The sequence below is a fragment of the Mauremys mutica genome, chromosome 2, assembly GCF_020497125.1.
Source record: "Mauremys mutica isolate MM-2020 ecotype Southern chromosome 2, ASM2049712v1, whole genome shotgun sequence".
Taxonomy (NCBI): domain Eukaryota; kingdom Metazoa; phylum Chordata; order Testudines; family Geoemydidae; genus Mauremys; species Mauremys mutica.
The window spans coordinates 192,072,117-192,100,017 of NC_059073.1; the positions used below are offsets into that span (position 1 = coordinate 192,072,117).

Here is a 27,901-nt window from a genome sequence, read left to right on the forward strand (position 1 = left end):
ACAGCCAGAGGCTCCAGAAACTTTGTGCTCCATGATTGGATCCATGATCTGTATTAACATAAACAGTTCAACTTTACAGTAAGTTGTTGAAGATCTTAGCTCTGCCTGGCCCCTTTTCTTCAAAGTTGGAGCTTGTGGCAATACTCTCCAAGGGCCTTTTTTTCACACACACGCGCACACACACATCCATCTTAAGGAAGGCTGCTTTTTCTCCTCGGGCCAGTTTTGCTCTCCTTTACACTGAAATCAGTAGAGTCAATCAATATTTAGTCCGGTGTAAGTAAGAGCAGAATTAGGCCCGTTGATAGAATCACACTCACTACACCCAGAATGACCAAGCTGGTTGGGGCATCAGAACAAACAAAGTGGATCCCCCTGGTTCTGCATATTGATTTCCACTGGGCAGAGTCTGAATGTTTTTCCTCAGAGATAAAAAGATGAAACAGTTTTTCAAATTTAAAGAAAATTAACCCTGTTGGGGAAACTCTTGTGTTCAGAGAATCATTCCCTTCACTTTAGGGTTTTCCTAAGCCTGGGATCTGACCCACCAGTTAAGAGTTTCCATTATTCTCTTCCCTTCAGATGTTTGTGCACTTCCAGTGCAATATAAAAGCAGGCATAGGTCAATGTTCATGATGGCTTTGTAAGAGAAGGACACTGATTCTCTAGCCAGTGTCTTGCTACTAGCTAATAAGTTCTATAGAGCTGTCTCACAGCAGGGTACAACACTTCTCACCCAGGCTATTCCGGAAGAAAACACGATCCAAACCCTGTGCACTGACATCCTGCAATGTCTGGACACCTCGGTCACTGGAATGACCCAAGTAAGTGACCTGTTGCTACTGCTTCTTGAAATAGGGACGTTCTTCCTTATCTTCCTTGTACCTCCCCACAAGGAAGCTTTTTGCACAGTCAGCATAATGGAGGAACAGCATGTCAGATTCATGTCAGGGATGTGACCCCTTCATCATGGAGTAAGTGGTTCACATTAGAGAAAAGATAGAAAGCAACTGAACTGGAAGGAATCATGTTGCAGAGATCTTCTCTTCATTCTTTCCACTGTCTGAGTGCAACTGCCCCTTAGGTCCCCCAGGGGGCTAAGCTACAAGCTACATGAGAGGGAGGGATTCCGACAGCAGGATATTGGAGGTGGGGGGATGGAAATAGCTGCGTACTGAACAGTCTCGCTCTTCTCTGCAGGTGTTATGGCCAAGGCTTCTCGAATATGTGGTGCCAGTTCAGTACACTGGTACTTTGAAGCCTCTCTGCAGATGCCTTAGGGAGCTGGCTGAGAAAAAGCAGCAGGAAGGAGAAGAAGCTGCTTGCCTTGACTACGGTGGACCAGGTTTATAACAGAAACTCTTTCATTTATGCTCTCCAGGCACACTACGCAATGAACAGGTTCAGTCTGCTCCAGTTCTCTCATCTGCAATGAGAAGGCTAAAATGAGGGATGGTCTTGTGATTACAACATGGCCATGGGATGGAGCTAGGAAATGTGGGTTCTGTTCCCAGCTTGCCACCAAAATTCTGATGTGACCTTGGGGAAATCACCTGATCTTTCTCTCTCAGCTTCCCCACTTGTGAAATGAAGGAGTAATGAATGGCAACCTCATAGAGGTGCTGTGAGATGGAATTCATTCATGGCTGTAAAGCATTTTGAGACGCTCAGACTGAAAGCACTATGGAAATGCAAATTATGATCAGCTGCATTCAACATTGGTGGGCACATTGGAAATGGCTAGGTGAATAACATCAGCAGGACTCTCTGAAAGTCTGGCAGAATTCATGATATTCTCTTTCTTTCCCCAGTGAAACTCCCTACACCCCAGGGGCTGCTGGCACGACTCCTGGTGAGTAGACCATGAGAATAGGTTTTCTGTGGAATGTGAAGTGGGACAGTTAACTATAAAAATGGGTTTTCTAGCTAGATGCTTGTAGACAGGCTGAGGAATGTGTATGATTTGGATCTCTCTGTCTCTGCCCTCTCCTGAGACGCACTGTTCTGCATCCTCGTACTAGCTAGAATGCTTTCTTCTTCAGGAAGGCACTGCAGTAGAATCAACAACTCTATTGTATGGTCTCCACAATGAGAGAGTCTGAACTATTCCCTCCTTCAGGACCACACTGGTATTGTGCTGACCAAACTTAGCCTGTTCTTTCTCTCTCGCTGACAGGTAGTAGCCTCGTCCCCTTATGCAGGAGAAGGACACGGATGTGCTGCCTTGCAGTTACTACAGGCCCTGCACCAAAATATCCATGTAGCAGTGGGTGAGATGTGGGGAGTAAAGATCCCATCTCTGCTGCAGTACATTGAAGGTAAAGTGCTAGTTAGGAGGAGTGCGGTCCATGGAGCATAGAAGGGAAGCCAGAAAATGCAGCTTCGTATCGACACGTGTTGTGCCATTCCTGTTGCAGTATGTGGGAACAGTGGGGAATTGAAATTGGGCTTCTAGGCCCTCACTTTTCCTTCATCTGGATAACTGTGAACCACTGGGCTAAATCTAGAGTTAAACCACTGAAGCCAATTCAATCCGGGCAGAATCAGGCCAGGAAGGTTTCAGCTGAATGGAAATTTTACAGCAGTTCCCCCCACACCTTTGCTAGGTTAATGTTTCGGAAGGTGAATTACACGTGAAGTTGGAGGTTAGTGAAATATTTTGGGGTTCCATATATAGTCTGATTTTGCAAACTGAATGTTTCTGAAAATTAAACCCCATGTTTACTTTCAAGGGTGATTCAATTAAAAACCCAGAGTTTTTCTTTCTGTAAGGAAACCTGAGCCATAAAAGCTAGGTTGGCCAAGTGGGTGCCCATGTAGACTCTAGGTATTGTGGGCCTAATAATGTCTTTCAGCAATTTTACAGTGGTATGAATCTATTGACCTCCTCAGTCAGTGTAGCTGCATCTACACTATGGGGTTATGCCAGCAGAACTCCAATGACGTGGTTGTGCCAGTGTAGTCTCTGTGGAGTATGACAGACCCTACGTGGAGCACAAACCCGATATGTTTCTGATGAAGGTCAGACCCCACAATGTTCAAGTGGGTTTGATAGTCAAAAAAAGATTTAAAAAATGAGCTGTATCTTCCCTAGTTGTTGCTGTACAGAGTCCCCAGTACTGCCTTGTGCCGACATTAAAGAAGGGTAGGTTAGAGCTGGACATTCAGAAACGGGGCCAGATTCTCAGCTGATGTAAATCAGTATCATTCCATTGACTTCAGTGAAGCTACACCGATTTACATCAAGTTAGGATCAAGTCCAGAATCTTTTATTATGCAGGAAAAGTTTGTATTCACATTAAACCCAGTCTTCTGATGTGCTGAACAGTTTTCTGAGATGCTAAGTACCCTCAGCTCCCATTAAAGTCAAAAGGAATTGGGAGTGCTCAGCATCTCACTCCTGGTGGGTTGACTGACCCTGAATAAGAAATGCCAGCAGGGTACATAACATGATACTTTCTGTGGGTCCAACAAAGAACGTTGGCGTAGGTCCCATTTAGCCTTGAAAGTGCAGGCATGTTACAGCTTGGCAGAGCAGGGGTTTTCGAAGGACTGATTGCAAAGGAGATTCCTGGGACGACTCTTCTTGCTAACCTAGCTGACATTATTGTTTTGCCTCCTGCTTCATAGGAAACACAGAGAATTCCCTGGACCACGCGCGGTGGGAGCACATGCTGCTTCAGGTACAAGATGGCTTTCAGCTGTATTGTCACAGCCCTCCCTCCCCCCTCCAAATGTATCAGCTGGGGAAAATATTAATGATAAACTATTCATTCTAAAAAGAGCTGGTCAAACCATTTCATTTGCAACTTTTGTTCAGTGAAAACTGGCCTTTTTTATTTTCATGGGACACTTTCAAAAAAAATTTTTTTTTTTTTTTTACACAAAACAAAACCCAACCCAACTGGAAAATGTTCAGTTTTTTTTTTAACTGAAGTTGATTTTTTTGGTTTTTTTTCATTTGCTTTCCTGTTTGTCTCCTTCCCCCTGCCTCCCCTTCCCCCGCCCCGGCTTTTTCAGTCACAAAGTGGAAGAGGGGAGGAAAGGCCTGGGGACGAGGGATAAAGGGAAGGAAAGGGGGAAAACAAAGAACTGAATAATGGTCATTTTTTATTTTGAAAAGCAAAATATTTTTGTTTCTTTCACTTTTCATGTGTGTTGAAAAATCAAGAAAACAAAAAACTCCCACTTGCTTTGTGAAATGAACTTACCATTGTTCAACCAGCGCTAGTTATAAATAACTCTGCGTTACCACTGGGAACAACACACAACATAACCAGAAAACCAGCATGCTCATGGTGCTAATGCACCACTGGGGGACATAGAAAGGATTCTTTTTTTCTCTTTGCCACTCAAAAGAAAATTTGCTGTGAGAAACCCCAAAAGGAAAAGAGACAAGACAGGGTTTGGTGACTGTATCTCAGGGAGAAGCCTTTCTGCTCAGAAAGAGCTCTTTGCAGCCTCGTGTAAATCCAGACAAGGAACACTTTGATGGCGAGTGCTGAAAATGAAAGGAAGGGACCTAGTGACAAATACGCCCCAGAAGGTTTGCAGTTCCATTTGGGGTTGGATTACACTCTGGAGTTCCCCATTCCAGATCCAGCTTCCTTTGAAATTCTTTGGGCTAAAAAATCAACTAAGATTAGGTTTTCTTGTGAGGTTTCTGAGATTTCCTGGCTGCTGTTCAAAATTAGGGCCTGAAACAGCAAAGTGCTGAAAGTTACTAACCTCTGGCTGACTTCAATGGGAGATGAGGGTGTGACTCCTGGTCCTTTGGGTGTCCACTGACTTAGGCTACAGGATTGGGGAGGGATAGCTCAGTGGTTTGAGCATGGCCTGCTAAACACAGGGTTGTGAGTTCAATCCTTGAGGGGGCCACTTAGGGGTCTGGGGCAAAAATTGGTCCTGCTAGTGAAGGCAGGGGGCTGGACTCAATGACCTTTCCAGGTCCCTTCCAGTTCTAGGAGATTGGTACATCTCCAATTATTACCTTTTATTCCCAGGATTCCCTGGATCTGATCTCTATATAATCAAAGGGTGTCATGTAAAGCCTTTACTGGATACCTGTGTCACACGGCTCATCATAAGCATTGCACAGTGATTGGATGGATAATATATAAGGTGCTATGGTTCTATACTGAAATTGATGCTTTTAAGGTCTGTGAGTTCGGGCTGGTCACCAGAAAGTGATAAACAAGTTTCTTTCAGGCAGGAGACGCTTATCTGCCTGTGAGTAATTATTCACAGTGGATGCTAATCAACAGAGGAAAATTCTAATCAAGTGATTGTGAAGTCTCCAGAGGAGATTTGATACAAGAAAAACAAGCAAACAATAGGGGGTACCCTGTTTTCAAATGAAGACAATGGATGCGTGGAACTATATCTGGAGGTCCAGAGGTATCTGGCTATCCTTCATCTATTGGACGAACTGACAGCTCCTTGTCTTATGAATGGAGGATGATCTTTGGTCTGGGTGTTTCATGCTGGGAGAGAGATTTGGGGGAGCTATCCTTTGTGAGACAGGGGAATATTTGGTTATCTAAGTTCAAGCTCTAGAAGTGTGTTAGGATTTTATTTTTACGTAACCATTTGTTTACATTAATTTTACTTGCTGCTTCTCAACTCTCTGATCTTTGTCAATTGAACTCTGCTTGTTTTCACTATAAATGTATCTAAGTGTGTGAAATGGAGCGGTGATGCTGAGGTGAAACTGGTAAGGTGATGTGTAGCAAACCTATGAATTCTGTGAGTGTCCAGTGGAACAGGGGCTGGACATTGTGGGGCTGCAGAGAGGGCTCGGCGGTTGGACTGTACCGATTGCTTATCTGTAGAAGGAGAGTGGAACCTGGATGGGGTGAGAAGGGCGTGCTTGTGTTTCCTGTGGCTGGCTGAGTCAGGAGCTGACACCTGGCAGGCACAGAGAAGGCTTTCTCATGCTAAGGGCAGGGGTAGTGAGGTACCTCACAACCCTGGGGACCCTCAGGAGGTGGCAGAATGGGTTCATAGCACTTCAGAGAAGGTGCCTGGTCCTTCGTAGTCCAGGGCCCTTTGCTCAAAGTTTACTAGACCCATCCTCCATCCACTATAAAATCACTCCTCAATGGTCAGATTTCTTGGCTCCATCTCATTCTCCAATTCACTGTTCATCTGGATTTGAGGACTGAGAGGAATCATCACACAAAGGTTAAAGAACAACAGCAGAGGAAATCTGGGTTGTCGATGTTTATAGTTCTCAATAGGGAAATAACCTTCCCATGACACCTGAATATTGGAAAGTTTACAAGAGAGAACAAGGAAGAAAAAAAAACACCAAACAAATAAACAAACAAACCCCCACAACAACCCCCAAATTCTTGCAATTAACCATCTGCTTTAACTCTCTTCTTTTACACTCAGTTCCTAAGAACATCTCTGGGGATGATAGACGACAGTGCCTGGAGCAGCCAGATGAGCCTTGAGTTGAACCAGCAGATGGCCAGCTATGCCAGCCCCTCCCTTGAGAAGGTTTGTTCTCTGTTAAGGCTTAGTTTCTAGTTAATTTTCCTTGAAATTCTGATTGGGGGGCTGCATAAGGCTTCTCTCAAGGCTTCATTACTTTATATTTTATTCTGCATATAAAATTTGTTTTTACTTGTTCCCTGCTCTCTTGCCCCCCTGCCCATCCAATATTTGCTTGGACAGGCTGCTTGTCTGTGCTGCATTGTTGGTTCTCTGGCTGGGCTAGATGATGGGATGTTTCTGCAGTATGAGTGCTTGGACTTGGCTATCTTGTTCTTTCCTGAGTGTTGCTGAGCTGGGTCTGTACTGACTGGCACGTTCTGTTACTGGTATCTCAATGCCGGTCTCTTTCTTTCAGAGTTTCCTGTATAAGGCGCTAGGAACGTCCTTAGCAGTTTGCCAGGACCTGGTCCATGTTAAATCCCAGCTTCATCAATTTTTGACAGCAACAGATTATATGGAAGCCCCTGAGAGACAGGTGAGGACCCTGTCCCTCTCCCCGCTTTACCAAGTAACCCCTGAATGCTCCCTGTGGGGCTCAGCTCTGAGCTGGCCTGGGACAGATGCTATTTTGCTTCATATCCTCTTCGTTGCTGTTTCACTCAGCCCCCGCTGCCCACGGGTCTGACGCCTGACTGGCGCTTTACACTCCTTCAGCTGAAAGGAATGGACTTGTGGGTTAGATCCTAACCAGTATTTTTCTTGGGTGACAGGGAGTCATTTCCATCCTCGCACTCTCTGCTGAGAGCCACTTGGACCTCACCCTGAACGCACTTCAGGAGTTTGGGGCTACAGTGAGCAAGGTTACGATTCCTGGGTTCATCAGCCGCCTGAAGGTAAAGGAGCCAGGGGGTTCTCTCCAACTTCCTCTCCCTCTATAGCAGGGGCAGCAGCCCCAGGGTAGTGTCTGCTCTGCTCAGCTTGCATTGTCCCCCAGTGTGTGCATTCTACGTGACGCCTGCAGTTAAGCAGAGAGGAGCACACTCTGGAGCTGGGGTTCTCTCAAATGATTTTTATCATCTGATGTCTCATGGCTTGAGCGCCCCTCCCATGCACAATGTGTGGGAACTACCTCAGTTGCTTGCATGGAAAAGCATTTAAGGTATTTTTAGCGTTTTTTTAATCCCAGTTAGTAGCTGGAAATGAGGAGGTGTTGCAAGCAACATGTGGCCAACCAACCTGCTTTAGGTAGACCACCAGTGGTCTACGAATGACAATTATGGAACCTGTGATTTAGAGCAGTGGTTCTCAACCTGTCCAGATTAGTGTACCCCTTTCAGGAGTCTGATTTGTCTTGTGTACCCCAAATTTCACCTCCCTTAAAAACTACTTGCTTACAAAATCAGGCATAAAATTATTAAAAAGTGTCATAGCACATTATTACTGAAAATTGCTTATTTTCTCATTTTTACCATATAATTATAAAATAAATCAACTGGAATATAAATATTGTACTTGCATTCTTTGTAGTCTGCTGTAAAACTAGGCAAATAGCTAGATGAGTTGATAAACCCCCTGGAAGACCTCTGCAGACCCTCAGGGGTACACAAGTAGCTCTGGTTGAAAACCACTGATCTAAAGGCTAGAGCAGGAGACTAGGCCTCTGGGCTTCCACTGCTGGCTCTGCCATTTACTCACTGTGCAGCCTTAGGCAAGACATTTAGCGCCTGATCTTGTACCCACCAGTGTCAATGACTAAGCTCCCGTGTACTTCACTGCTGTAGGTTCAGCATTTTAGGCTCTCTGTGTCAGAGTTACCTAGTGGGAATGATGGAGATACTAATATCTCCACGCCTCACAGTTATTATATTGCTTAAATACTTTTTGCAAGTGGTTTGAGATCTTTGGCTGAAAAGAGCTTTGCAAGTGCAAGCTGCTATTGCTGCTGTGAGGAATTCCTCGGTCAGCAGCAGATCAGAATTCCAAAGCAAAAGGCATCAGAAGAACTTTCTGATTGTCTAGGACTACCACCATGGGAGAAGAGGCCAGACTCGCAGCACCCTGATGCTGACCTACAGCAGCGTGGCTGTCCATGCTCCAAAAGAACAGCTTCTCTCCCGAGTAGAGGCAGACATCACAAAGAACATCCTTCTCCATTACAGAGCCAGTTGTCAGGTAAGAGTTTTTGCGTGATAAGTGTCACATAACTCAAATTTAAACCTGTAATGGATGGAGCGTGAGCTGTCACATGTTGTATCATTTTTGTTGCTCTTCTTTGTATTCTCTCTAGTTTTTCTATATTCTTCTGAAATTCTGTAGACCCCAGCTACACAGTAATTCAGATGCAGTGACACTCAGGCTATTCAGAATAACACTCTAACTCCCCTCATATGGATGTGTATCTAGCTCTATCTTTTGCTACCCAAGAGAGACTAGTGCTAGCCTGTATTTAGTTGATTTGCTCACTACTTCCCTTACCTCTTATCTGTCGTCTTGTTTGTCTGTGTCCTTTATTTCTGTTCCCCAGGTGCCTGACTGCTGGTCCTGACTCTCATCTCAATGCAACCTCTCCACGTCACTTTGCCATTCAGTACTGCCTTGTCTAACTGAGACTCTCACTTAGGCATTGCCAAAAACAGTTGAACCAAACTGAGATCTTCCAGTAGTTCACAAATGCAAATACTACAGAGGATGGCCCCTGATATTGACCTCTGCAAAACACCCTCTCTGGATACCTTTCCTGCCTTTTGGAAGATTTAACAATAGTGATTTCTCTCTGCTCCATGTTCACCAGCCACGACATTTTGAGGATGTGTGTTATGTGGGACTATCTACATTGCTAATAGCTGTTTTGCATTTCGTTTTTCAGGTGCTGGGCATCACTGTTGCGAACAAGGTACATTCTAAATAATCTGCCCTCAGCTCTTGCATTTTCTGTACACAAGTTGCTTGTTTAAATTGCACAGAGCTTGGTTTCCTTGCTACATCAAGCAGGAGTCCTGGCTGCTCTGGTGTAAGTAGGCCTGGATTTATTTGATGAACCTGGGTTTTCTCTTCTTCTGAGGTGGGTGCAGAGCCAGAGTCCACTACCTTCTGGGGTCTGGGGACACCTCTCTCCTCTCCCGAGGCTAGATTTAATTCCTGATCTTTATCTTCTGGACTCTGGTTCTTCTCTCAGTTTCTCATCCACATCCTCTTGTTTCTCCTTCTGGATTATGTAGGACATGAACCTAAAATTAACCCTCATCCAGAATGTCATGGAGATTAGCTGTGCCATCTTGGAGACCAGAGACTCCCAAGAGTTCGAATTCTCATACAAACTGGAGCTCCTTGGCTACATGCTGGTGAGTGATTAGGAGCTTTGAGGACTGAAGTACAAGAGAGTTTGTTGTAATGTAATGAGACTGGTTTTCTGGGGAGATGATATTTTATCCATTGGCTGTGACTGTACTACTGCAGTCTCATGAGCTACCTGCATGGCACCCAGAATGCTGGGTCCACTCTGAGCTTGGCAGGGATGCTGACATATATTGTGGGCTGTAACTGGAAGGAATGGCTTGTGTCTTGTGAGTTCTCTTTCTGTCCTCTGTATAGCCTGCAGATGGCCCTACGGCCCATTTCTGAGGCAGAGAGCCTGCTGGGCACGGTGTCTGTTTATTCCAGGTCTGGCATATGGCCCTGTTTCAGGGTGTGAGAGGAAGGCCTCTCTGCCTTTCAAATCCATTTCCCATTTTTGATGTCCCCATTCATGCATTTCAGGACTTCATTAAAACGGAACCACTGGATTCCCTGACATCTCCAGTTCGCTACAAGGCAGTTCTTGCCATTGGACATCTGAGGTAGGCTATTTTCTGCCATATTTCCTGGCACTGTGATGCCTTCTTATTTGTTAATTCATGAAAGTCAGGTTGGGAGCAGTCTAATGCCTGCAGGGTTTGGCTCACCAGGGCCGCCCGGGGGGAGCAAATGGGGCAATTTGCCCCAGGTCCCGGGCCCTGCAGGGGCCCCCAAGAGAGTTTTTTCAGGGCCCCTGGAGTGGGGTCCTTCACTCCGCGGGCCCTGGAAAACTCTCACGGGGGCCCAGTCTTCGGCAGCAATTCGGCGGCGGGGGGAACTTCCGCCCCGGGACCCACCGCCGAAGTGCTGGGCCTTCGGCGGCAATTCCCCGTCGCCGAAGACCCCAGGCCCCCTGAATCCTCTGGGTGGCCCTGTGGCTCACATGCTGCTCACCAGCAGGACTTCAGTTCTTAAGGATTTGAATGTGTCCATTTGGGGGTTTGTGCTCGAAAGACACAAGATTGGAGGTTGTGGGGCATGCAGTACAATGGAGCAGAGTTCAGATGGGGAGGGAGGTGTCTGGCTAGCTGGCAGGGGGGAGGAAGCTTGTGGGTTTCTCTAAAAGGAGATTTGAAGTTTTAGCTTTACTTCTAGAGGAGCCAATACTTAATAGAGGTGCAAAGTGAAGGGTTGTTTGCACTTGGGGTTCTAGATTGGGACAATCTCTAGTCATTGGACCCATTTCTTTTACTTGGAGGTGGTACTGAGTCTAATACATGACTTTTCTCTCTATCTTTCTTCTGCCAGCAAGCTCAAACCATCTCTGACCATGGAGGAAAACCGTGAGCTCCTTGGTCAGTGCTTCAAAAGTTTATTTCCCCTTCCTCCCTTGGAGAAGTTGAAAGAGGAATGCGAGACAGCAAAGGATGCTCTGCATATACAAGTACGTGACAACAATTCTCCTCCGGCACCATCCACTGTATTTCTGCCCAGCAGGCACTGGGTGATGGCAGTCACACATGGCCTCCCTGGCAAGGTTATGGTTAGCTTTCCCCAGCCCACACACACAAATGATCTGTGCTGAGCCTCACTCCTTCTTTTCTGGTTTCAGTCACTCTACGTGAAGTCCTTGGAAGCCCTTGGCAAGCTAGTGGAGACTTTGCTGGAGGAAGAACCAACCGCAGACTGGTTCCAGGAAATGTTTGATGTGAGTAGACCATTGAACCGTGGTGGAGATTGTTTCTTGTGTTACAGCAGGGAAGAGTCAGAGATTTAGGGGGTCAAGCTTCAGTTGTGGAGGAATTTTCCACAACGGAGTGAATTTTAGGGAGAAAGCACCCAATTCTTCCTGGGATAAGCGGGCATGTGCCCCATTGAAATCCACGGAAGCGATGCCATTTTATGCCAGGGCTGGATTGGGACCAAGTTCTTACAATGTCGTTGACACTACTTGGAGCGGCAAGAAAATCACCACTGCAGTAGCCAAATCAAAGAGAACCAGTTGAAACTGATCACTTCTTCTAAGAGGAATTCATGAATATTGAGTTAAGCCCTGTGTATGGAAACTCATTCAGAGGAAACTTCCTGTTCCTCAGACATGAACAGAATATTGTGAAGGGCTGAGGGGTGGGGAGTTTGATGCACGTTCAGTATAAAAATGAAGTTATAAAAGGAGCTGGGCTGGGGGGACTTCTCTGCTCTTATTCAAATTAATAAAAAGAAATACTCCTCTCTGTCATTTTGCCACTCAATGTGGGAGAAGTTGCCCAGGAAACAGACCACAGCAGCAGACATCAAACAGCATGCAATGTGCTAGACAGCTCCCATCAGACAGTCTACAGCAGACATCAAATACACAGGCCCAGATTCATCTCTCATGTAACTCCTTTGGCTTCAATCACCAGAGGTGAATCTGGCCCCTGGGACTTGTATATCTAAGGGGCTCTTCCATTAGACATGTGATTCCTTTGCTACATGGAGGTCAGATGCTTTGGAGAGGGATTTTAGTGACAATTAAACCTGTTTAAGAGGAACTTTTGGGAGGGATTTTCTGGTACTAACTCTGTCCATTCCCCTGCTCTACCAACAGCTCCTCAGGACATGGTTCAGTTCGGGGAAGGAGTGGGAGAGAGAACGGGCCTTGCAGGCCAGCACCCAGCTGCTGACTGCCTATCTAGGGACAGTTCATAGCACAGTGAGTATAGCCGTACTCTTCCTTGAGCTGACTTCCCTGCTTACGTCAGATCTGACACTCAACGCAAATGCATGAAAAACTCTTCCAGGACAGCAGCTGGGATCTCAAGGTGACTAACATCCCTCTGCTTCCGTGAGTGAGAGGTTTACACAACAATGCTGTGAGCACACTGCGGGCAGACTGCAAGAAGTAGAGGGAGACAACCGCCAAACTGATGGCTTATTCTATCATTAGATTCACCAAGTCAACAACAAAAGAGCTTCCACCCTAGTTAACAAGATGCCAAACACGGTCCCCTTTTGGCATTTCAGACCTTGGCTCCCATCTAAACATCCCTGTCTTGGAAGAGGGGGGAGGGATAGCTCAGTGGTTTGAGCAGTGGCCTGCTAAACCCCAGGTTGAGTTCAATACTTGAGGGGGCCATTTAGGGAACTGGGGTAAAAATCTGTCTGGGGATTGGTCCTGCTTTAAGCCAGGGGTTGGACTAGATACCTCCTGAGGTCCTTTCCAACCCTGATATTCTATGTCTAATATAGTGAGGGGTTACTGGAAACCTGATTTACCATATGTGGGGTTCACTGATCATAAAGGCCCAGATGCTTATCCCCAGGTCAATGTGAATCTCAGGTCTTCCCCAAATATCACACTGTCAGCCAATCCTTAACTAAATCTAAGATTTATTGTTAAAAGAAAGAAGAGTTACAAATGGTTAAAAGATCAATATCCAGACAAGTGACTTTCCATGTTCATAGTTCAGGATCACAACAGTGATAGAATAAACTGCTGGTTTGTAAAAGTCTCTCTGGAATCATCCCAACAGATCAGAATCCAAAGGCAGCTTAGATGTAAAGTCTGCTAGTTTTTCCAGGCATTTTCCAGGTTCTTCCAAATTATTATTTGGAAGATCTCTGTCCTATGGCTTACACTGTCCCTGTTCAACATTTAAGCAGTCTAGAGATGATAGGATCAGGCCCGAGCCTTCTCTTTTATAGCTATTCTACCAGGCTGACAAGCCTACCTCACAGAAATTGTCACAGAAGGCCCTTCCCCCAATGCGGATGGCCTGTTGTACTTTGCTTTGAAGATAATCTTCTATTTCCTGTGCATACCCAGTAAACTAGTTACATTCATTCACATAAGGTAATTAGCCATTCTTCCATTATAACACAGATAGTTAAGCTGAAGATAATGTAGAAATGATTGGTTTCCTGAAGTGTCTTACATCTTTGATTTTAAGGCTAACTGAACACCTTGCACACATAATTAAGGCAATTAAGCCATGAAAGGGAATTAGCATCTACAAGCTAATTTAGTTACATTGTGAAACTTCTAACCGGGTATAGATAACCACAGACAAATACACTTAGCATCTATTGTTCATTTTTGAATGAGTTGATGATTGCTAGTCTAATACATCTCTTTGAAATTCACATGCACGTGAACTGTCTTGACACAGTAGAAGTGCCTCTTGTTAAGTTATTATGGGTCATACACAGGTTGACTGGTCTGCCAGTGTCACAAATGCATTCTTGGTTCTTATGCTCCCAGGATGCTAAAGCTGAATTTCTATGTAATCAGCTAAGAACATAAACCATAAGAGTGGCTATCCTGGATCCCCCAGAAGAATGGTTCATCTACCCAGTATCCTGTCTTCTGACAGTGGTGGGTGCCAGATGCATCAGAGGGAATGAACAGAACAAGGCAATTGTCAAGTGAACCATCCCCTGTTGGACAGTCCCAGCCCCGGCATCTGGCAGTCAGAGGTTTAGAGACATCCAGATCATAGGGTTGCATCCCTGACCATATTAGCTAGTAGCCAGAGATGGACCTATCCTCCGTGAACTCATCTCATTCTTTTTTGAACCCAGTTATACTTTTGGCCTTCACAACCTCTCCCTGGCAATGAGTTCCACAGGTTGACTGCATTGTGTGAAGAAATGCTTCCTTTTTTTTGTTTTAAACCTGCTGCCTATTAATTTCATTGGGTGACCCCTTGTTCCTGTGATATGTGAAGGACTAAATAACACTTCCTTATTGACTTTCTCTACACCAATCATGATTTGATAGATCTCTATCATAGTCCCTCTTAGTCGTCTCTTTTCCTAGCTGAAAAGTCCCTGTCTTTTTAATCTCTCCTTATATGAGAAGTTGTCCCATATGCCTAATAATTTTTGTTACTTTTCTCTGTATTTCTTCCAGTTCTAACATATCTTTTTTGAGGTGAGATGAGCAAAACTGCATGCAGTATTCAAGGTGTGGGTGTACTGTAGATTTCTATAGCGGCATAATGATATTTACTGCCCAGGGCCGGCTCTACAGTTTTTGCCGCCCCAAGCAGCCGGCTGAATTGCTGCCCTGGGGGGGGGGGGGCAATTCAGCCGGCTGCTTTAGCCGCGGCTGGGATTTAAAAGGCTCTGGGCTCCCCGCTGCAGCGGGCAGCCCAGAGCCCCCTGACTCCCCGCCGCGGCTGGGATTTAAAAGGCTCTGGGCTCCCCGCCGTGGAGGGCAGCCCAGAGCCTTTTAAATCCCCGCCGCCAGCGGGGAGCCCAGAGCCCTCTGACTCTCCACCGCGACTGGGATTTAAAAGGCTCTGGGCTCCCCGCCGCGGAGGGCAGCCCAGAGCCTTTTAAATCCCCGCTGCGGCGGGCAGCCCAGAGCCCTCTGACTCTCCGCCGCGGCTGGGATTTAAAAGGCTCTGGGCTCCTCGCCGCGGCGGGCAGCCCAGAGCCCTCTGACTCCCGGCCGCGGCTGGGATTTAAAAAGCTCTGGGCTCCCCACCGCGGAGGGGAGCCCAGAGCCCTCTGATTCCCCACCGCAGCTGGGATTTAAAGGGCTCTTGGTTCCCCATGGCTGCAAGCAGGGGCGGCTCTAGGATTTGCGCCCCTGGGGGGGGGGCGCTTTGGCGGTTGCCGGTTGGCGGCTCCGGTGGACCTCCCACAGGCATGCCTGCGGGAGGTCCACCGGGGCTGTCTGCTGCCCCCTGGGGGATGCTGCCCCAAGCGCGCGCATGGCCCGCTGGTGCCTGGAGCCGGCCCTGGCTACATGCCACCTCCCTCCCCTTCTGCTCAGGAAAACAAAAAGTTTATCCTAATGCTGTTGGTTCACCAAACCAGGCCTACTGCTTTGGCCACAATTCAGTGGCACACAGCCAGAAATGTAGCAAACAGGAAATGAAAGAATTCAGTCCAAGAAAACTCTGCTAAAATAAAATAACTACTTGGTGTGAATTCGTTTCCTGAGCTCTAGTGAAGTGACATTAATGTATTCTCCAAGTTCATCTTTAAAAATCTTGCTTGCTAATGCTCAGGAAAATTTGGAGTCTGAAAAATAAATACTAGTCCAAGGTACTGATCAGAAATGGTTAGATCATTTGCATTTATTAATTTGTTGCTGCTGGATGGATTCAGGCTGCTAAGGGTTACATTTTCACAGTGCATCAGCTGAGAGAGTTGGTGCCATTTGGTATATTTTGAGAAGGTGCCCTTTATCCAAAAGGTAACAGCAGATTTCCTAGTTGTTTTTTAACTTTATGCAGAACCTGGTGACTTTTCATTTAAGCTTATGATGGAACTAATAGAGCATCAAGCTTATCTTAGCAGTGTATTTGCTTTGATGGACCTTGTAGTTTGCACTAATGCATTTTATGCCAATGTTGGCAGTTGAACACAGTGACAGCAAACGTTAGAGTTTTTGTTATAGCACTTGATGTTAGCTATAGGAACAGCCCAATCCTGGCACTAAAAGATTAAGAGATGATAGTACAATAACTTGTGAATTTTAAATGAGATCAAAACCAGTTGCTGTCACCATTTCTTCCTGGTGTGTTCTTGCACGGAGGTCTATCCAGTGTGGAAACCTCCCCTGGACATTCCCTTCATGTTGTTTTCATTTGTGCTGTGGTAACAGTGAATGAGAAGAAGCAGACATGGAAGAGTGGCACTGGTCAGAGGTCTAACCAAGCCGCACACCTACTTTCTCATTTATTGTTCTGGTTGGATCACTACCCATGCTGGGTTTGAACATACAGTCCATATGTTCAAAGCCTCCTACGTGGATCTGTGCATTATTGTGTGAAAAGTTTTTCTCAGTCTTTTGACTTTATCCAACCAGAATCTCATATTCAGCTCGAATTGTTTGCTGAATGTTGAGTCTCTAAAGTGCAGTTCCAGTCAGGAAAGTGACTCTGTAAAAATAGAGAATGTCAGCGTCTTTTACTGATTCTATTTCTCTTTCAGTGGCTTCTATGTCACACTTGCTCAAAACCATTTTTTTAACTTTCAGCACTGTAAGTTCATCTAGGGATCTCAGAATGAAGCCCAAGTGTGTTCTCCTTCATGTATCCTCACCAGGCAATTTTGTCAGTGAGGCATGAAGCAGACTAGAATATAGCTCACTGTCGCACAGCTGTGTTGGTTCTACAGTAAAAATGTCAGTACATGAAGCAAATGATGACTCTGAAGACCCAAGGAGAGTACCGGTGGGCCATTTTACAGAGCCGTTTTTCTGAGCACAGTCCTGTTGCAAGCCTTAACTATGAACATTTGTTAGTCTTTGTAGCAATGTGCAGTGCTGCAGACATAGCAGAGTGAACACAGGGATAGCTACAATGACCAAGAAAGCTCTTAGGAAAGATTGGATTTGCAGGGCAGTGTACAGACCTTTCCTCTCTTCCCTTGTGCTCAGTTAGATTTACTAGATTAATTTGCAAATAATCCAGTTAACTTTGTTTAAAAATGTGAACGGCATCTTGAACGACAGTCAAATTACATTGCATACATTGAGAGATTCAGTCTCAAGACATCCCTAGGTTTACCACGCTGTGAGCAGCATTGCATTGAGACCTTTGAAAAGGAATTAAGAAATCAATCTCTTTCTCCACATCAGTATGATCCCAAGCTTTCGTCACGGCAGTTTGGGGTTGAGCTCTCCCGACTGACCAATGAGGAGCAAGCGGTGCCACTGGTGGTGGAGAAGCTCATAAACTACATTGAAATGCATGGATTGTACACCGAGGGCATTTACAGGAAGTCAGGCTCAACCAGTAAGATAAAGGAGCTCCGACAGGGTCTTGATACAGGTAAGATGAAAAAGAGAGAGTCTCAGAGGGGGAGCAAAAGGGACAGCCGAGAATCTCTGTGAACAGGGAATTCATGTCATCTAAAGGGGGCCAGAGCAAAGGAACCGTTTTCCCTTCCCCCACCGTAGACTCTGGCTTTTGGTACCATGAAACTACAGACATTTCTCTAATACCAGCCTTCACCAAAAGTCTGCACTGTGTTAGAGCCCTCCTGTCTTGTGGAACTGTTTAATTCTTCCTTGTTTTATTCCTCCTCTTGTGCACAAGTGTGCAAAAAAGAAATTGGGAGAAAAAGCTACATTAGCCAGGCTTCATATTTATCAACATCACCTAGACTTCCAAAGTGCTTTACAAACTCTCTCTAAAGACTTTCACCCTTGGAAAACTGGCTCCTTTCACTACAAGAATTTTAACATGGTCATATTAAAAAAGCAGGTGCCAAGGTTGTGCACTGTGTGATCTGAGGTTGCTAAAGTATTGATACCTGTTTTTCTATGCAGTGTTGTTGTAGCTCTGCTCACTGTAGAAGAGCCTGAGACATAAGCCCTTGTATCAGAGGCCTGAGGGCTGGGCTAAAGTAGCGGTCAAAACTTTGCTGATATAAAACAAAATCAGGCTGTGAGCTAGAGGCAGGCCCTTCTCACAGAATCTGGCAAGAACAGGGCTGATATTGCAGAAACACACGTTGCTGAGTGCTAAGCACAAAACACACACACACAGACACATTCCAGAAGGGTGGTACCAGAACACCCCATACCAAGAATGGTACAAACACATTCCCCAAAGATAACAGGAACACACTGACCCTGCCTAAAGATATGGTCAGGATGACAATATGATGGATAGAAATGTACAAGGTGGTGGGTTGTGATATCAGAGGATGTCAACTATCAGAGGAGCAATATGTAACTTGTTTGTATCTGTGTATAAAAATGTATCTTGGGGGCAGAGTCTTTATCTAGCCTAGGGAGGAACCCCGCTGTTTGCTGAGCTGGTCCATTGTTATGGGTATACATGTATTAGTGCAGGATACTAGTACTGTGCTTCATCAAAATAAGCCTGGCTGGGTGCCTTCATGCCTTAATGGATCTTGTGGTCATTGGGCGGTTCGCTCGAGGTCTGCCATGTCAGTTGTCTGTGCCAGGCTGGGGTGGCACACAGAGGGAACACACACAGGCAGCCGAACATCTGACCACACCCATGATAGTAGAGAGACGGTGAGTGAGGTAATAGCTTCTGTTGGACTGACGTCTGTTGGCAAGAGACAAGCTTTCGAGCTACACAGAGCTCTTCCTCAGGACCTCTCTCACCCACAGAAGTTGGTCCAACAGCAGTGGTTAGGTAATAGCCAGTGCTAGTACTGACATGAAAACACTGGCTTGTTTACTGGATCAAAACTGATCATTTGCTTTTTCTTTGGTTTCTTTTCCACTCCCTCCCCTCGCCTCGGTGAACAGATATTGACAATGTGAATCTAGATGACTACAATATTCATGTCATTGCCAGTGTGTTCAAACAGTGGCTGAGAGATTTGCCCAATCCCCTCATGACCTTCGAACTCTACGAGGAATTTCTGCGAGCTATGGGTAAGGAAGGTCCATACAAATCCTATACAATCACACACAAAACCCAAGACAGGGATGGTACAATTAGCTGCAGGTACCAAACCCAGTTTCTGCTTGCCCAGAACAAGCAGTCTTTTTTTACTTTAGTTTTATCATCACCATTGTCATGACAAGCAGCAAGCAAGTAGATTGTGTGCTTGTACGATTGTACAGCGCCAATTGTATGGAGTGTTTGAATCCAAAAAGTCATTTTGGTGATCTGTCATCTTTTATGACGTAACTGGCAAGACAGTGCTGGAGCCTCTCCCATCTGCCTCCCTCTTAGAGCCTTTTCCCACTGCCGGGGTCTTTCCTGCAACAGGGAAAGACTCCATCGGGGGTGATGACACTGCTAAAAATAGGCAGTGTAGGTGGGAGGAATGACTTTGGCATTTAGAAAGCCACGTAGGTGATGCTTAATTTGTGCCAAGGCTTGCCAGGGCTGAGCTCCGGCACATCTGCTCCAGCAACTCTCTGCTGTTGAAGTCTTTCCTTGCAGCCTCCTTCTGCCAGAGCCTTTCACTGACGTGTAGGTAGGCACTGCAATGTGGACACAGCCTGCTTTTCACTGTGCCATGTAGCCACAGACAGCACTGTGACACAAACTAATCCCTTACACTGTTATAGTAGTCAAAGCCTTTGCCGTTCAGAGCCCTGGTACCACTGGGCTTGCTGTGTGAAAGTTTAAAAAAAAAAAAAAAAAAAAAAAAAGCTTGAGCCCCGGCACCTCTTTCGTTACAAATTAAGCAGTGTGTGTAGGGTATATCCCCACAGCCTTCATGCATGTCTTTACTCACCTAAGCAGTGCCTCGCCATCTACATTGCTATTTCTGCCCGTGCTAGAGTGGTATGTAGCATATGATTTTGATGGTGAGCAGAGCAGAGTGTGCAGCATAGACGTGCCCCAGGAGACATTGTTATTATTCAGCTCCCAACTCTTTTGGAATCTGTTTAAAAGAAATCAGTGTCTTATGCTCATGTTTTTTGCATAGGATACTGCTACCCGAGGGACCTGCAAAGGGGGCCTGCTTGTATAGGCAGGGAGAGGTGGGAGTTGTCATCCCTGTCTCTGTGCACTAGCCTCCTGCACAGCTCCCCTGTACTGGGCCATTCACACTACCTTCACAAGTAAAGATGGCAGAAGACACCATGGGGAAGTTGCCTGTAATATGTGTAACTGTGTGTGCTCTCTCCAGGCCTGCAGGAGAGGAAGGAGACCATCCGAGGCGTGTACTCTGTCATTGATCAGCTCTCTCGCACCCACCTCAGTACCCTGGAACGCCTCATCTTTCACCTTGTGAGGTAATGGCAGACCACAGCGTGGGATCGTCATACTGCAGCCACTCTTTCTCTTCTCCTTCCTCACTAGGGGCCTGATTCTGATACACTTACTCCCCATGAGTACCACTGTACTCCATGAGTAGTTCCACTGGAACAAGGTACTGTTCTCCGTGAGTAAGAGTACCTGAACACGGGCCTATGTGATCCAAGTACTTTTGTCGGGAAAAAGGGGAGTGAAACTTCGCAAGGGAGTGCTTTAAATTCTGAAATGGCTTTAACGCTCTGGACCCAAGGGCTCTTTTTCCAGACAATGCTCTCATTGACAGCTAATGCCAATAATGTTCTTCTTTTTATATATAGTTCCCTTTCGTAATCGCAACAAATGTTTCAGACTTGCTGAAAAGACAACCACTGTAGGTCTCAGCTGGTTACAAACACATGGTTCCATGCCATAGACAGGGGTGAGCTGCAGCCGGTTCGCACCGGATCGCGCGAACCCGGTTGTTAAATTTAGAAGCCCTTTTAGAACCGGTTGTTCCCAGTGGGACAAACTGGTTCTAAAAGGGCATTTAAATTTAACAAGCGCTCCCTGCTGCCCGGCCCCAGCTCACCTCAGCTCTGCCTCCACCTCCTGCCATGAATGCTCCTTCTTGCTTCTCCTCCCACCCTGCTTCCCGCGAATCAGGAAAGGCTGGAAGCCTGGGAAGGCTGAGAAGCAAGCAGGCTTCCCCGGTCCAGGAAGACGACGCTGAGGTAGGAAACCAGGAGGGGTCGTGTGCCCCCGCCGGTCTCCAGCCCCGTCCCCGACCACGGCCCCCCCTGTCCCCGGGTCCCCGCCCGGCCCCGACCCTCCCCGGCCACCCGGTCCCGGCCGCGGCACCCCCCCCCTCCGGCCCCGCGTTCCCCCCCCGGCCCCGCGTTCCCAGCAGCAACCCTCCCCGGCCACCCGGTCCCGGCCGCGGCACCCTCCCTCCCCCCCCCAGCCCCGCGTTCCTCCCCGGCCGCCCGGCTCGGGCTCGGGCTCCGGCGCCCTGCCCGGCCCCGCGTTCCTCCCCGGCCGCCCGGCTCGGGCTCCGGCTCCGGCTCCAGCAGCGGCGCCCTGGCCGGCCCCGCGGCCCTCCCCGACCGCCGCAGCCCAGCTCCGGGCACGGGGGCAGGAATCGCGACCGATACTTACCCAGATGCTGGGATCCGGGCACAGTGGCGGCCTTGGCTGCCCGGCTCCGGGAGCACGGTAAGGGGGCCGGGAGGGGGTGTTGGAGAGAGGGCTGGGGAGTTCGGGGGTGGGGGGGAGTGGATAGGGGTTGGGAGGTGTTAGAGGGTAGGGAACAGGGAGGGGGGGTGGACGGGGCAGGGGTCCCTGGGTGGGGGAGGCATGATTCCTCCTGGGGTGAGGAGGGAACCGGTTGTTATGATTTTGGCAGCTCATCACTAGCCATAGACCTAACCCACTGAGGAGTGCAGTAAGATTGCAGTGGATCACAGTACTGCCATGTGTTGCACCCTTTAGTTTGAACATTGAGGGTCTAGGGATCATGTGTGATGCTTTTGCATGAGCTTAGACAATATCTAGTTCAGGCTATAGTCACTGTGTTACAATCTGCAAAGTTTCCTGCCATCTACATGCATTTAGACACATCTGTGCTCTGTTTCTAAGGCATAGCTTAATGATGGCTAAGTGAGTTGCTTGCTACTGTAATAAATATGCACTGTATCTATTCCTTTTTGGAAAATAGGTTAAGTAGGTCAAAACAAAAGATTTCCTAAAGAGTGTCATGGCATGTTGTGTGGTTCACTCAGTATCCATTGTCTTACCTTTTTGCCCTTGTCTGGTATAATATTTACATCCTGTTGGTCTAGTTCTTTACCAGATACAACAAATTGAAGCTCTTCACTTCAAAGCTATATAATATTGTGGAAAATCTTCCCCTGGCAATGACCTCCAGATCTCATGTGCATATACAGCCCTCCTCTCCCTGCCCTGCTCTGAATTTGTATTTTGTCCTCTTTCTGTTTCTCTACAGGGGTATTTCCTGCCAGTGTTATGTGAATTGGAGCTACCTTTAACCCTTGCTGCTTTGTTGTTTATTGTTTAGGATTGCCCTGCAGGAAGAGACCAATCGAATGTCAGCTAATGCCCTGGCCATTGTGTTTGCTCCCTGTATTCTCCGCTGTCCTGACACAACTGACCCACTGCAGAGCGTTCAGGACATCAGTAAAACAATCACGTAAGAATATAGCATTACAACTTCCAGAGTAAATCCTGTAATGAGGTCATGTCAGGACAGTCAAATGATCACTGAGTAATGCACTTTAATGTGCTGTAGAATGACAGCTACAAACGCATCACTGGTTTGCAAATGAATTGCCTTAATGAAATACTGTCTATTCTATCAGTAACTAGCAGCTGCTAAAGTTAAACCTTTTAAAATCTGCAGGATTGGATAACCTGCACCCAGGAGTTTTTAAAGAACGGGACAGTGAGCTCTCTCCGCCATTGATGTTGATATTTAACAAATCCTGGAGTAATGGGGAAGTTCCAGAGGACTGTACAAAAAGCTAATGTGCCAGTATCTAAAAAGGATTATCAGGATGATCTGGGTAACTACAGGCCAGTTAGCTCAATATCAGTCTCAGGCAAAATCATGGGAAAGCTGACGTGGAAGGTAATCAGTAAAGAATTGAAGGATGGCAGTGTAATTAGTGCCAGTCAACACAGTTTTTTATGGAAAATAGGTCTTGTCAAAATTGATTGCATGCCAGGTTTGGTTGGCAGAGGTAACCACGTTGACATCGTTGACTTAGATTCCAGTCGGGTCATCCTGATTAAAAAATTAACACTATACAGATTCAGTGCAGCAAATATTAAATGGATTGAAAATTGGCTAATTGATATCTCCAAAGTAATTGTAAATAGGGAATCATCATCCAGTGGGTGGGAAGGGTTTGTAATGGAGCCCCTCGGGGATGTTTTTGACTTCAACTGGAATTTTAAGAATAAACATGTTAGATTGTGAGAAGCTCAGATAATAGGGCACTGGGGGTTAGATAAGTACCTAGGATGGATAGTGGATGCAGGAATCATTTGATGAAATTCTATTCAGGAGACCAGACTACATGAACCTGCCTGGCCTTCAAATCTCTCCTAGAAGCAATTCTTCTGCCTACAGATGTGAAAATTACTTTGAATCACTCTTCTAAAGGTTCCTTGTAAGAAGAAGTCTCTTTGTAACTTGACTTATATACGCCGCCTTGTATCATTACTGCTCTAAAAGGATTTCTTCCAGAAAACAATACTGATGGTATTAAACAAAATATCTGCCCCAGACACCTAATCACTGTCATTGCCCTGCGACTGCCTGTCCAGCTTGGATGCAAACAAGCACAAGTGTGTGTGTCTACAAATAGATATAGCTAGATAGCGCAGCATATCCGAAATGGCCATTCTTTCAGCCTTTCATTTGAACACTCTGTGCTTTCCTAACCTTGGTGGGTATTTGCCTTTCCAGGGGAAGGACCTGTTTCCCTGATGGAGCCCTTGGGGAGCCCTCCCTTTAGTCCTCTAGTTTAGCTCCCCTGCCTACTACCATTTGGGGCATTTCAACCACACTGTTCGTTTCCAGCCCACGAAGCAAGAGAATTGGCGCAGCACTTAGGCGACATGGCCAGCTCAAACACAGCCAGAGTTTTATCCTCCCGTTTTACCACTTTCTTTTTTCCTTTTTGCAGCTGTGTGGAGTTGATTGTCGTAGAGCAGATGAATAAATACAGGGCTCGTCTCAAGGACATCAACAGCCTGGAGTTTGCTGAGAACAAAGCAAAAAGCAGGCCGTCTTTGATCCGCAGATCAATGGTAAGATTCGGGTGGAGGGTGGGAGGGGGTTGAGCTGGTAGTATGTTCTGTTACTGTGTCAGGAAAAAATGGAGCAGACCTTTCCTTTGTTTTAGGAGGACAAGTTTCTCCAGCCATGTCATTGATCGTAACTTCCTTTTATACATAAAATTCAAAGGAGAACCTCGTGTCCATGCAGCTATTGTGTATTTGCATAGTTTATTCAGTGTGTCTGTTGTAACTGAGAAGAATGTGCATGGTACTAAATTGAAAATCAGAGAATAATTTGGTACTGATAAGCCAGCCCCGTCCTTTCCTCTCCTTTTCACTCAGACTAATCTCCCCTAATCTTCTCCTACCTATTACAGTCTCCCTAGCCTCTTACACCTCCCAAAGCATCATATCCAGGGCCAACAGAGAGACTGAACCTCAGCCCTGCACTTGGCTCCTTGCGTTTCCTGAGCCACACATTTATACCAAAAAAAAGCCCAAAGGAGATGGGAATGGTGCCTGTCAAGAGTTCTAAAGGAAAGTGCCACAGAAACGTGGTCTCTGGATTTCACAGGCTCATTTGTACATTTTGGGGATATATTTCGCAAATTTGGACTAATTTATCCTGTGTTAATCAACTCTTTGCTGGCTCTGTTTATGACCTCCTCACTCCTGCACTCAAGTCCCCTAATCCCACAGTGGCCTGCTGTCTGGTACTGCCCACTGTATTAAAACCCTTCACTTGTTTCCCTCCTACATAACTTCAGGGGGAATCTGGGGTGAAGCTGCCCTTAACCAAGCCCTTGCTTTGACTCTCTGTGTGCAAGTCACTTCATTAGTACTGCCTTCAGCAGCGAGGACTGAACTGAGCTGCCTATAAAGGGTCACTTTCTTTTCCTCCACTGCCTTTCTGGGAGTTTAGAATACCAGCTCATTTAGCTTTCACACACCCAACTGGGTAGATGAATGAGAGGCAGAGTCTGGGAATTGAAGCGACCTGTGTCCCCCTTTGCTGTAAGCTGAATAAGCAACAGGCTGTCATCTGCTGTGTTCTGCTCATAGAATGAGAAAGAATGGCTGATTTATCACAGGACAGTCAACCCAGGTCTGTGCTGCTGAAAGGAAGAGCAGGCTCTCCATTTATAAAGACCCAGTATCCTCCTGTGGCATGTCCTAACAGAAATCCTGCTTTGTAAATTGCAGCCAATGCTAAATCTGCTCCAAACAGGCGCTTCAACAGTTATTTTGCAAAGCTTGTGGCTCAGCTGTGCGTTGTTGCCTATGCAGCATACAAGTTCTTTTAAGGGAGCAATGGCATGTGCACTCTAACCTTCTGCTTTCCTTTTCATGTCCTCTCTAATCCAAAAACCTGTACTAATTGCAGTTAGATTTATGAGCATAACCAGCAATTCAATCCCGGTATGTATTAATTGCATCACACTCCGTCACAGCTGCATCCCATCATTGTGTGTAACCCTCCGCTCATTCAAGCACCATGCCACAGGCTCTTGTCTGACTCTGCCCATTCATTCCTGTGCAGGCCCCACCCCAGTGACTGACTTTTCATTTCTCTCTCAGTAGGGAGCACCCTAAGGTCCCTCTCTCCTGGAGGAGGCGCTAGAGCAGCAGTAGGAACTGATGCCCAATGGTGGTTGAAATAGCCCTCAGCAACTGCAGTTGGTTACTGCAATCCACTGGTCCCCTTCTCCAAAGGCTGCTCTTGTACTCTGTCTGTGTGCACTCTCCTAGTCACGCCACTACTCTTGCATGCTGCTCTTTGGAGGGGTGATTTGACCTTCTCAGAGAGGGTGGAGGGTCAGCACTAATAAATGAAAATAGCTGGGGGAATCCTCACCACTTAGCCAACAGAGGCCTCTGTTTGCTGCAGAGTTCTCTCCTGAGTCTCTAATTAACCCTGCTTCAGTCAGCTTTGCCATTGTTGTCCTTTCTATTGTGTTCCTCGTTCCATTCATTTTCTCTTTACCTGCTAGTTCTGTTCTTTTCTTCCCTCCCTTCTGTTTTCATCCAAGCCCTCCTTTTTCCTTCTCTGTTCTCCCTCACACCTCTTCCTTTACTCATGTATGTCTGTTTATACACAGTACCCTCTCCGAGGTGTTCCAGCTGCTTCAGTTCTGCCACCATTTCACACCGCAGTGGATGGATGCCCCACAGATACCTGCCCCAGCTAATGCAGCATGGCTGAAGCAGGGTAGTGCAGTGCTAGGAGCATTCTAGGAGAACTAAGCAGGAAAAGAGGCCCCACTTTTCCTCTCGCCCCTCCCTACACCAGATGCACCGTGCTGTTCAGAACTTGGCACTTCCAACCTTCATCTTTTAATTTATGGATCCAATTGATGGATCTTTTATTTTTTCCTCACTCCTGCTACAGTCTGAAGCCCATCAGAAGCAGCTACTGCCTGCCTCTTGCTTGGCAGGATGGTCACGTTGTGATGGATGAGGGGAGAAGTCTTTGCAACCGTACTTTAATGGGAAAGATAACACGTCTGTTTACTCACAGCCACAGTATCTCCACACCCTTTTACATACTTAGCAGTGCCAAGCATTTGGGGACTGATTAGAAGATCAGAATCTGAGCTATGCTGCCTTTAATTTCTTGTGTTGGTCGACGTATTCTGCAATTCCTTCATTCATGTTCGTGTCTGTGCTGCAGCATTCTCATTAAGGGTCTGTCTGTAGGAGCCTGTATTGTGCTATGCATCTTTAAAACACGCACACATGAAAGAGCAGCTGTGTCCTTTGCCTTTCTCAGATGGGTCCAGCAAAGTGCTAGCTTGATTCAGGTGAATAACAGAGGCATTAAGCCAAGGCACACTTACATTGACTACAAAGCTTTTAGCTTTTGACTTTCTCCATCAGTAGCATTAATGTACATGATATAGTTAAAGTAACTTTTACCCTAGAGCATCTCTTCCAGAAAGGCATCCCGCTCTTGTTTTGAAGACATCAAATGCTGGAGAATTTACCACATCCCTAGCTTTGTTCCAATGGTTAATCACCATCACTGTTTTTTTTTTAAAAAAATGCCTTATGGCATGGATGGAATATAGGTCCTGGGTGACTACTGGGACTGTTGCTACCTTTGCAAATGGGGACAGGTGGTGATGCTTTATCTTCAGAATTGAGGTGATATGATGCCCCGATGGTAGTTGAGCCTCTCCTGGAGGCTAACCTTGGAACGGCATTGGTCCCAACCATAGAGCAGGATGCTCTGCTGCTAGAGAATATCATAGAATCATGGAAATGTAGGGCTGGACGGACCTTCAAGAAGTCATCTCCCCATGCTGAGGCAGGACCAAGTAAACCTAAACCATCCCTGACCAATGTTTGTCCAAACTGGTTCTTAAGAACCCCCAATTTCAGGGATTCCACAACCTCCCTAGCTAACCTGTGCCAGTGCTTAACCATCCTTAAAGTTGGAAAGTTTTTCTAATATCTTACCTCAATCTCCCTTGCTGCTGAATAAGGCCTGGGCTACACTAGTGGGGGGGGGGTTTGAACTAAGATACACAACTGCTAAGCTATTCGCGTAGCTGAAGTCGAAGTATCTTAGTTCGACTTATCTGGCCATCCTCACGGTGGCAAGTCGACTGGTACGGCTCCCCTGTCTGCACCGCTTACTCCTCCTGCCGAGGTGGAGTATGGGTGTCGATTAGCAGATCGATTTATCGCATCCAGACGAGACGCGA

The 27,901-nt window shown here is 46.5% G+C and overlaps 1 protein-coding gene across 1 annotated transcript in view; it reads left to right on the forward strand.

The window, feature by feature from the left end:
• Positions 1 to 27,901, forward strand: part of LOC123363244 (maestro heat-like repeat-containing protein family member 2B) — a 74,857-nt gene that overhangs the window by 16,992 nt on the left and 29,964 nt on the right. Inside the window, exons 13-32 of the mRNA XM_045004120.1 lie at positions 741 to 824; positions 1,201 to 1,345; positions 1,812 to 1,852; positions 2,177 to 2,318; positions 3,631 to 3,683; positions 6,397 to 6,504; positions 6,857 to 6,976; positions 7,212 to 7,334; positions 8,461 to 8,613; positions 9,308 to 9,334; positions 9,660 to 9,782; positions 10,198 to 10,277; positions 11,023 to 11,158; positions 11,327 to 11,422; positions 12,305 to 12,409; positions 17,294 to 17,486; positions 18,944 to 19,072; positions 20,287 to 20,392; positions 22,468 to 22,599; positions 24,101 to 24,224. Of these exons, the coding sequence (XP_044860055.1) occupies positions 741 to 824; positions 1,201 to 1,345; positions 1,812 to 1,852; positions 2,177 to 2,318; positions 3,631 to 3,683; positions 6,397 to 6,504; positions 6,857 to 6,976; positions 7,212 to 7,334; positions 8,461 to 8,613; positions 9,308 to 9,334; positions 9,660 to 9,782; positions 10,198 to 10,277; positions 11,023 to 11,158; positions 11,327 to 11,422; positions 12,305 to 12,409; positions 17,294 to 17,486; positions 18,944 to 19,072; positions 20,287 to 20,392; positions 22,468 to 22,599; positions 24,101 to 24,224 (2,220 nt within the window). The remainder of the gene's footprint in view (positions 1 to 740; positions 825 to 1,200; positions 1,346 to 1,811; positions 1,853 to 2,176; positions 2,319 to 3,630; positions 3,684 to 6,396; positions 6,505 to 6,856; positions 6,977 to 7,211; positions 7,335 to 8,460; positions 8,614 to 9,307; positions 9,335 to 9,659; positions 9,783 to 10,197; positions 10,278 to 11,022; positions 11,159 to 11,326; positions 11,423 to 12,304; positions 12,410 to 17,293; positions 17,487 to 18,943; positions 19,073 to 20,286; positions 20,393 to 22,467; positions 22,600 to 24,100; positions 24,225 to 27,901) is intronic.